This window comes from Rhinichthys klamathensis, unplaced genomic scaffold, assembly GCF_029890125.1.
Source record: "Rhinichthys klamathensis goyatoka isolate OS25496 unplaced genomic scaffold, OSU_Roscu_1.1 h1tg000104l_1, whole genome shotgun sequence".
Classification (NCBI taxonomy): domain Eukaryota; kingdom Metazoa; phylum Chordata; class Actinopteri; order Cypriniformes; family Leuciscidae; genus Rhinichthys; species Rhinichthys klamathensis.
In genome coordinates, this window is record NW_026606643.1 from 2,690,349 (window position 1) to 2,701,179 (window position 10,831).

A 10,831-nucleotide genomic window follows, 5' to 3' on the forward strand; every position below is an offset into this window, starting at 1 on the left:
GTGTTGTTGCAAAGTCATGCGGTGTTTTTCCTGTTTAATATTGTCTTACTGAACAGATCTTGGACGCGGTTCTCTGTACTATCCGCAAGGTGGCGCTGCAATGAATATTTTACCGTTTAGTGTGTTTAATATTTACTCGCACTCATGTTCCAAAACTTTTTTTCCCTGGAGCACAAAAAGAGACTCAAGGATCTTAACACGGCTTTTTTTTCGTTTAACTATAATTTTTGATTTTGTTCAACCATAACATGATATGGTTTAAGAAAAAAGGCAAGATCTTTTTTTGAGAATTTTATTTTTTTGAGGTGAACTCTTAAACACTGTTTGAAATTACATAGGGGGCTGAAAAGCATCAGTTATTTACATTATTCAGTTACACAGAAGATGCCACACTGTTCAGGTGAAGTAATGACAATAAATGCAGAAAACAATAAGTACATGGCCTAGGTTTCTTTAGCCATGCATTAAAAAAAATGTTTTAATTTTTTTTATTCAACATTTCCACACATGAGAGCAAAAAATGTGGGGTATTGGGAATAAAAAAAAAACCTCACAAAGTACCACAAATACATTTCTGACATATCCAAATGGCACACTGAACACCCTACATTTACATGTGCATCTGGTTTCAATGACAGTTCTTGACCAGAAAAGCGAGCACAAAACAAAAGAAAGTTTAAAAAAATAAAACATTCACTGAGGACTAACAGCAATGCAGTAATAAATTCCATACCAACCATTTATAAATATGGAAATGCAACTTTAAAATCATTTGAAAAACGAACAGGGTTGAAGATGTTGACCAGTGAGGTATGGTCTCTCAATATGGTCTCTCTCTCCGGTCCTGGCGATGGTCTCCCCTGCAAAAAAACAACAACAACATTACTATTCTGTTTTGTGGCTACAAAACCTTCACAGCTCCACAGACACAAGTTTCTACTTTCTTCATACTCACTTCATATCCATTTTGCCAGGTGGTCCCATTCCTCGCCCCCTTCTTCCCATGTCATCCATAGGGGGCCCACCACGACCTCTTCCTCCAAAACCGCCTCGGTCCATACCACGCCCTCCTCTGAAGCCTCCACGGTCCACTCCTCTGCCCCCACGGAAGCCGCCGGGTCCCCCTGGCCCTCCACGGTCCATTCCACGGCCACCACGCATCCCACCTGGTCCACCACGACCCCGGTCACCACCTGAAGCTCAAAAGACAGCTAGTGAATATTAACAATGCAAACATCTGAAGCCATAATATTAGCGGTTCTTAAAGGGTCATGAAACCCCCCTCTATCAGCTCAAGTCTAGCTCATAATCTTTTTGAAAAATGCAACTTAAATGGGCGTGGATGGCTGTGAGAAGAAGGGAGGGAGTGGGTGTTGCACGGCAGGGGAGAGGGGGAACTGTCATCAGCCAGCAGTGTTGCCAGATGTACGATAATTATCGTATTTGTACAATAATTTTGACCTCTGTACAATGTACGATCAATAATCTCAGAGTTTTCAGTCGTTCGTCCAAACACACATCCTACCGCTTCTCTCTCTGACCCCGAATCATTTCACAGGCTCGCCTGCCTGCACGTACACACACACACACACACACACAACACGGTGTCGCCCGGCCCGCACGTCAACACTACACATTCACAAGTCTCCCGCATTAAGCATACAATTGATATATTATCGAAATATCTAAAATGTTCATAACGACCGCTTATTTAACAAAAGGCAAGTACAATGACCAGGGTTACATTTTAGACACACTCTGAAGGGATAGAAAAGTCCTCAGGACTTGGTACCGCATTACTCGCAAGACGTAACTTGCATTGGTCATCGACAAGGCCGAAGTCCACCATTCTCCAATTCTCGAAGCTCTCTCGGGTAAAATGTTTGCGGCACTTGCGTCCCATGATGGTCTCTCTCCTTTACTAACGTTACGCGATATCACAGTTTGACATGTCTGTGGAAAGATCCACGTGGTGTCATGAATAATTAAGAGACCGTGTCTTCTCATAGGATATAAAAACTCAGTCTCATTAATAATTATGAGAGACTGATGAGTCATCAACGCACTACACTGTGCACTGCCACGTCACAGCCTGCGATGAAGATTTTAAACCCGGAAGACGAAAATAGCTGGAAAAAACTAAAATTTAACCATTTTCGCCCTACTATGAAATCTAACAGATGCTAACATTGTCTTCAATGTTGTTCAACACACATACCTCTGTTAAAATCTCAGAAAATTTGGTTTAGGGTTTCATGACCCTTTAAAGCGACACAAGACGTGAATATGAAAGACAGTAACCTGGAGGAGGGAAGGGAGGAGGGCCAAAGCCTTCAGGTTTGGGTGCCTTGCACTGGTTACACTCCATTCTCCAGGCAAAGTTTTGGTTTCCACATCCCCTAGAAAATCAAAGACTCAAAATCAGAGGCTGAATGGAATACATGGATCATTGAGTATCACTGCACCACTACTGAAAAACGTACGCGTTTGGACACTGCCAGTCTCCTGCCCTCTGCTGCATGTTTCCTCCAGTAGGTCCTCCACGGCCCATTCCTCTGGGACCCCCACGTGGCATGAACCCTCCTCGATCCCCACCTCTGCCCATTCCACGACCCATCATTCCTACAGAAAAAGAAAAAAAATTCAAATTTCAAATTAAAATGCAGTTTTCTATTGCTTCTAAAACAGCAATTGAACGACGTACCTCCTCGTCCCATCATGCCACCTCGGTCTCCTCTCATTGGCATGCCTCCACGCATCATTCCCATCATGGGCTTGCGTCGGGCCATGGACACCTTCAGCTTCTTCCCCTGGAAATCTTTTCCTAATGAGAAAAAAACAATAATTTCAGTTTATCTAGAAGACTCATGTTGCATGGAAAGACATTCAAGACTGATTTCAATAAAGATCAACATACCATCAAACCACTCAACAGCTGCTTTAGCAGATGGAGGCTCCTCGTAGGATAAGGTGGCATCGCCTTTAGGTTTCCCACTGTCTTTATCTGTGTATATGTTGACAGCAGGCAGGCCCGTCCGTTTGTTTATCTTAGAAAGATGAATGAAACTATTTAATCATAAGCTTCAAGAAATCCAATAAAATGCATGATGCATGAAAAAAAAGCCTTCCATCTTTCCCAAGCCATTTCATCGTATTGAAAACGTATCAAGTACCCTAATGATTCCACTGTGCTTGAAAAAGTCAGCAACTTCATCCAATGTAGCGTTCTCAGTCAGCCCAGTGATATAGATAGTGCTGTTTTCAGAGTCATCTTGCTCCTCTGGCCGTCCTGCAGAACACACAGGGTGTTAAAAGCAGAGGAAATTGATACAAATGGACAGAAAAAGACAAATAAAAACCCCAAATCCAAACCTACCCATGTCACCATCTGTTCCGGAGGTTCATTAATCAGGACACCAAGAGAAAAAGACAGCGAGAAACAAGTTAGTTTACAAGCTGAGCTTCAAGCACCTGACAACATTATGCTACCATTTTCTGGTCAAGACTGCCCCGGCACACTTGCTCTGACCATTCAAAGACATAAAAAGACAAAATACCATTGTGCTGTTGACCCAAGAATGGTCTGATTATTGTCAAAAAAGTATTAAGAGGAAACTAGTAAAAAGCTACCTAGTTTTTTATTCCAGTGTGCCTTAAATAAATAAAAAAAATGTATATTTGCAAAACCCTTGAAAAACCAAGGACCCAAATTGGACTCCAGAACCTGATATCATATAAAATTGAAAAAGTAGTAAACGCTGAAATGGTGATACTCTACATGGCTGGGTCGGCCATTTACCATTAACTCCTAAATATGAGAGCAAAAATAACCTTTCATTGGAGTCCACACTCAGGATTTTTAACCAATAAAAATAGGACTGAACCATTCCTATATGACCAATGGCAAAAGCTGAGCTCTTAATTTTAGCCGGCAGTATAGTTTTGCAAGGCATTAATTATTTCCCTTCTGAAAAACACCCATAAAAGGTGGAGAATTCTAGTGTATGGTCTTGTGATTCTCATTAAACTTACCACCAGGCTTAATGAAGCCACCTCTGTCTCCAGCGATGCTGGGGGGGAATAAGCGAAGATATGAAGGCGATATCCCTTAAAACAGCCACTTCGGTACCACAAAAGGGGTAATGGGGGTATTTGCACAGAGTTCTGACTGACTCTAAACCCTCATAAAAACTCTTAAGCCCCCCTTATAAAAACACAGTATTTCTGAGAGGAACACTCAGTTAGGGTGCTGTAGCATTACAATGTCTCTTCCCTTAGTCTGACTTGCTCGATTTACAGTTTAATGACATTAGTGGCTGAACAGTATTGGGGTTGTATTAAGCAGAAGTAAGGGTTGTTCTTTATTACTATTGTAAGTGGAAAAACCCAGAAATTTGTACACTGAAATTGGGATGTAATTGTTTCAGATGCAGCCTTGCTACGAACTTTAAGCAAAAACGAATGAGGTCATGCGATATTTAAAACCACACCCAAATCAACTCTTGAAAATATTATACGACAATTGATCCTCACGAAGGGGCTAAAAGCTTGGTGCAAGTGTACCAAAATGCGGGAGTAGCCTGTTTGTGGCTGTATCTGAAACAATCTGCTTACATAAAGCTGGTACATGCATTTTAGTCAAAGAAAAAAGAAAAAGCAGATAAACCATAACACCATTTTTATCTTTACATAAACGTTTCTAATATTATTACACAACACAAAAAAATGTTTCGTTAAAAGAAAAAGAAAAAAAGTAAACTTGTATGTTCAGATAATTATTACAAATTTTCTTTGGTTGCAAAACATGATTTTTTCATTCCTGTTGGAAATACACATTTGGAACACCTCTCGACACCACCAACTTTAAGTCCCCATTTCAAAAGGCTGCCGGCCCAGACTCAGAACTGAGTAGTGGTACTGTAAAAGTATTGATGTGTTTACATGGCTCTCACTTTGTTACCTGTAGCGTATAAATGCGACAAAGCATGTTAAAGAAAACTTTTCATAATGCACAAGACAATTGCAATCCAAATGTGTGACAGATAAAGAAAACATACCTTTTAATAAGGAAAATGAATGCAGTGTATTTTCACCTTCATAACCAAAATATAGCTTACTTTAAAAGTAGTATTGAACAAGCTCACTGTAAAATAAATCTATGAATAGATCAAATATATATATATATATATATTTATCTTAAAAACACCTAGCAGGGGAGACGCTCAAGATAACGAAGAAGGGACAAAGACATTCTGTAGTAACAGTTTTGTTTTGAGCATCACTGCATTCACTTTCATATTGGTTTTGCGCTAGCTTCTTGCTTTTGGCTGCATGAGCATTCTAAGAAGTCTTTGGGAACCAATATTCTTAATTATAAACACTGTTCATTTTATGAAAACCAGACCTATTTAAATCATTTTCAAACTCTGCAGAGTAAACTGGAATTTATCCTGGACGCTAGTAAATATCACCCATTTTAACACCTTTGTCTTTCCAAAAATACCCCTAAATTTCACTTACCGTGAAGAGTAAGTTGAGAGTAAAATTAAATAAAGTTTATTTAATTTAATAACTAATTAAATTAGTTTGAGACGTGTGTACCTGCAAGCCTGTGATTTGCAGGTACATCTACAGAATACCATTTAGAGTAACTAATACACCTTATTTATGCTAAAGGATCACACTCTGCATTGACGATCTTATCACAACCACTTGGAGCACAGATCTTTTGAAATCTTTTGTATTGTGCTCTCTTGATGTTTAATCATCTTGTTCCCTTTTCTAACATATTAAGTTCTTTTAGTAAATGAAGATCCCACAAATGTATTTAATTATTGTAAATGAGACTGAAATTATTATATTTTTTCCCAAAGCACATTCTCTATCATCTTACCTTAGGCCATAATGTAGGGTTGTAGTGTATACCGGTATGACGGAATATCACGGTATGAACGCATAGGATTCTCAAATCATGCACATTTCCTTATCTACAGGGGAGGGGGGATACCTCGGGGTTTTCCGAGGATAGATATCCAATTTGCAAAAAAAAAAATGTGGACGCAAAGTGGCTGCAAAAATGGAGGAAAAACAGTTTTGAGAGGAGACCGAAAAACATGTTCGCCTATATTCGAGAACACCATCCCATCCCTCCGTGCAGATAAAGGTATGTCCCGTTTATAACTTAAGGCGTATGATTTCCGTGATGCAGAATGAATCCCGGAATCCAGCCATGAGCATCACGCAGATGTCACGTGAAACGCTCCATTTGATGGATGGATAAATCGAAAAGTAGAGCTGTACAATAAATCAAATCGTGGTAAGGTCTAGTTTGTGTGAATATTCAAGCGTAAAAAGACAGCTATTTAAATATATAATTGTCTTGATTACTTTGTCTACTACATACACAAGTAAGCCGGCCATCATGCCATTTTAGGACACGAATACCACTAGAACTGCTCTGAGAGCATTTCAGCATTTTATTTGAGAAAGCCCATCGTCAAATACACTGAACCTCAAAGGTCTTCACTACAACCCACCAAAATAAAAGTTTGGGTTAACTTGAAATGACCACAGAACTACTGTATATAATAGAATGTACTTCAATTATAATAATTTCAGCAAAAATAATAATATTATTTAAAGCATTAAATTAAAAGCTTTAAAGGTTTATGCATTCATCTGATTACCACCCCTTTTGATCATCTATTTGTATTCAAATATAAAACAGAATCCACAAAAAATAAACAAACCCTCTGAATAAGATACATTTCATAGGACTATTACAGCCTACTTAATTGTAACAAATTATAAGTTGTTAATCAAATTTTCTTGATTTTGTGTGCTTTTGATTAAATAAACAAAACGTGGTTTCACGTTTGTTATTTAAGGGTCATAGTAACTGGTGATAATTGTAATTGGTTCATACTGTATACCGTGACATTTTCTGTGATGTTATCATACCGTGAAAATCTCATACCGTTACAACCCTACCCTAATGAGGCAGAGCTGAGAGCAGCAGCACTTAAATCAGTTTGGCATCTTGTCAAAACAACTGTGTGACTATCAAATTAACTTAAAAAAAGGTTTAATAATTAGAGCATACAATTCACGCTTTTGCGCCAAAAAATAGTTACATTTCTGCCAATTTATGAATCTAGCACGGCTCTCAGCCCTGTATTGCCTCTTTCAGCTCCTGTCTGAGGGAAAGAGAAGTGGTGAGGTGAGACTGCACAAACGCACACTTACCCCATGCCTCCACGGCCCCCTCGCATGCCACCACCTCCTCGCATCATGCCCCGGTCAAACCCACCCCGGCCACGCCCGCGGCTCTCCCCCCCTCCCATGCCTCGGCCCTCTCCAGGGCCCCCATATCCTCCGGATTCAGGGCCCGAGTAGCCACCTCCGCCCATGCCGTTCTGATGGTCTTGTCTGTAACTGCCTGTGAAGGAAAAATGTTAATCAACAGGAAAAACTCCAATGACAGTCTCTACCAAGCTACAACCAGAAGACTTACCATACTGGTTGGGTGGTTTGTAGTCGGACTGGCCATAGCTTCCCCCAGTACTGCCCTGCTGTCCGTACTGACTGGCAGGGGGCTGTCCATAGGACCCAGAAGCTGCGGTGTAGCTGGAAGGCGGAGCTTGTTGCTGCTGGGCAGGAGTTTGTTGATACCCTCCCTGCTGGCTGTAGGAGCTCTGCTGTCCGTAGCCTCCTTGTTGGCCCTGGTATCCTCCCTGCTGCTGCGAATAGGAACTTTGCTGAGGCTGCTGGGAATACGAGCTCTGCTCATATCCAGAGGGCTGCTGGCTGCCAGAACTGTAACTGCTAAAGCAAATTTTAAATTTACAATCAGTGACCATCACAAACACATTCACAAACTTCGGGGACTATGCAGAACAGAATAAACCCAATACCTTGGTGGTGCAGTAGAAGCAGGCTGTTGCCCATATCCCGGATACGTAGACTGGGCACCGTAGCTGGTCTGCCCAGCATAAGAGGTCTGGTTACTGCTGGTGGTTGAAGCAGCGGCGGTGGCGGCAGCAGCAGTGGAGGAATCGTAGCTGCTGCTTCCATAACCTTGCACAGGCTGACTGTAGCCCTGCGGAGCAGCTGTAGCAGCATTATAACCAGCTGCAAAAGGTAAAAATCAACAAATCATTGAATAAACCCACATCGCTTGCAGATATTGGAGAAATTCAGTGCTGTTCGAATAAACACAAAAATAACACACCGCTGGCTGGTGGTTGCTGTCCGTAGGATGATCCATACGGCTGCTGACTGTAACTGCTGGAGGAGCCACTGGTCTGTGAGTAGGTCGAGTCAGCCGGTTGGCTGTATGAACCGTAGCCTTGCTGTTGACCATAGGATTGCTAGACGAAAAGAGCACATACAGTAAGTCACTTATCCAGAAAAAAGCATGCAGAAAAGAATTTAAAGTGACGGTTTACCTGAGTGCCCTGAGCATAACCCTGTTGTGAGGGCTGGGCCGCATAGGAGCTGTACCTGATAACAGATGACAAATTATTTCCTAATTTTATTACTGATAAATGACAAAACTATTATATACAGGAATGTGTATATCTGACCAACACACTGGTCAACACACCGGCCATGATTATACATGCATTTTCAGTTGTTCCTGATTTTCATGACTTTCTTATGCTGAACACAAAATATGATATTTTGAAGAATATGGGTCGCCAAACAGTTGATGGACCCCGTCAACAACAATATGGGATGGGGGGATATACTATGGCAGTTAAATGGGGTCCATCAACTGTTTGGTTACTGACATGCTTCAAAATATCATCTTTTGTGTTCAGCACAAGAAAGAAATTCATACTGGTTTAAAACGACATGAGGGTGAGTAAATTATGACTTTCATTTTTGGGTGAACTATCCCTTTAAGATAAAACAAACTTTATAGAGACTGCAATCACAGTATAACTAGAAACATGTGTACTAGACAGTATAGAGGGGTTTCACCAACGTCACGTTCTGGGCGGTAACGCGGATGCGCGGCCATTATGGAGGCACTCGGATGTAAACAACAGCATGGATTGCACTGTTCATGTACTACTGAACACATTGTTACACTAATAAACCACGGAAAAAACACGTGGTAGGTGCGAAATCATATAGAGAAGGACTTGGGAAGCAGGAGAGAGCGCAACATTTTGACAAACTAAAGTTAATATGTTTTATGTGGTCACATTATGTGGTAGCTGCTAAAGATCCGAACGAGTTAGCTTCTCTAGCACGTAACATTACTGCAATTCTTCCATCTATTTATTATCCCGAAATAAGATACGTTCAGATTGTCAGTCCAAAAAAGCACATGAAATTCGTTTCAAGTTACATCCATATGTGGTTTGAAATCCTATTCAAATCACATATCAGGACATCAGCCTCAGTCTGAACGATCGGATTTCGCGTGGTATGTCTTTGGCTTTTGGTATGGCTTGAAAACTTTATAGAGACTGCAATCACAGTATAACTAGAAACATGTGTACTAGACAGTATAGAACTTCTATGTTGACCGTGGGAACCCTATATGTTATACCTACCCCTGTTGGCCTCCAGCCTGTCCGTAACTGTTGTAATCTGCGAGAAAACAACATTAACATTCATTTAGAATATCAAATATATCAAAGCAAGAACAAAGCTGTGGAAATGGGTCAAATATTCAAAGAAAGGTATAGTTACGGTCATGTACACTTTGCTTATCGTGGTTAATTAATAACACAGATTAATAATGTAAGGGAAAAAAACGGTCAAATGGGTATTTAAAAACCGTCCGAAAAAAAGTTTATCCAGTAGATATTTCAGAGAAGGGGGAGGGTAAGGTTAGGTTTCGATGAGCAAGCACCACCACATTCAAATTAACACGAGAAAATTAATGATTTTCTCTTCATTCACATTGTGTAACAGATGTTGAAACAGATGCATGCTGTGATTAATATTTAAAGGATTTAGAAGAGCAGCGGATTATTTAGATAAGACACACCTGAGCACCATTTAACACAGACATACCAGCTCGCGAGCTAAGTTAATAACAATTAGCCCGCTTCTCAGCTCAAGGGTTGCCAAGCAACAGACCGGCACGTGTAAATTGGTGCTAATAAAATAAGCTGCATATAATAACCAAGGTAAATTTGTGTGGCATCAGTTAAATAAATGATTTGGGATTTGTTTGAAGCAAAGCAAAATGTAAAATGCCGCAGTTTGTCCATCCCCTCCCCCATTTCCAACGCAGACGGACCAAACCGGCTCGAACCACACCGGCAAACATCATACAAATTAATATTTTATGGATTCAAGGCGTTTTATGAAACACATAACATGCTTAACTATAACCCCAGACAAAAAGACACATACACACTGGTATTTTCTAAAATATCTAACATTCTATGAAAGAGTACAAAAGGTTTCACATTACCCTTACCTGCAGCAGACGCCATTTCGTGTGTCTTCTGTCGAGACGTGAACTGCGCATGCGTGGATGACACACTTCAGGCTCTACCAATTAATCAAACGGGGGTGGACATTTATTACTAACGTTATAATTTCGCGATTAGTTGGTATGAAATGCTATATTGATATATCTTAACGTTAACTTTGATGCAGTTTGTTTGTTTAAGCTCACCATGAAGGAAAGAAGCTAAATATAGCGAAATTAAATGTTGCTGTCAATGGATTCGTCCTAAGGGTCTACGGAATGACCTACTTAAAAGATTTAATTTAAATAAGTCCTGCATAACGGGGACGTCATGTATGATGTATCAATGTATGAAATGTTCTTAAACTGCATCACTATAAGCACAACTCTGCA

General features: G+C 40.4%; 1 protein-coding gene and 1 long non-coding RNA gene across 5 annotated transcripts; one reads left to right on the plus strand and one right to left on the minus strand.

The window, feature by feature from the left end:
• Positions 1-278: 278 nt before the first annotated feature.
• On the minus strand, positions 279-10,509 carry ewsr1a (EWS RNA-binding protein 1a). Of its 4 annotated transcripts, none has more exons than XM_056253339.1 (16): positions 10,445-10,509; positions 9,567-9,603; positions 8,448-8,502; positions 8,231-8,369; positions 7,914-8,130; positions 7,510-7,821; positions 7,246-7,434; positions 4,033-4,070; positions 3,377-3,388; positions 3,174-3,289; positions 2,918-3,047; positions 2,705-2,824; positions 2,484-2,622; positions 2,302-2,399; positions 956-1,193; positions 279-860 (listed from the first exon to the last, which is right to left on the minus strand). In XM_056253339.1, exons 1-16 carry the CDS (start codon positions 10,458-10,460, stop codon positions 821-823), a joined length of 1,896 nt encoding a protein of 631 aa, XP_056109314.1. In that variant the 5' UTR covers positions 10,461-10,509; the 3' UTR covers positions 279-820. The 4 variants fall into 4 exon arrangements, with proteins under 4 accessions (XP_056109314.1, XP_056109313.1, XP_056109312.1 ...); XM_056253338.1 differs by having other exon boundaries at positions 7,510-7,824; XM_056253337.1 differs by having other exon boundaries at positions 10,439-10,498.
• On the plus strand, positions 3,171-4,182 carry LOC130087127 (uncharacterized). Its single transcript, XR_008807327.1, has 2 exons — positions 3,171-3,307; positions 4,039-4,182. It is a non-coding gene; the product is annotated as an uncharacterized LOC130087127 (long non-coding RNA).
• Positions 10,510-10,831: the final 322 nt, after the last annotated feature.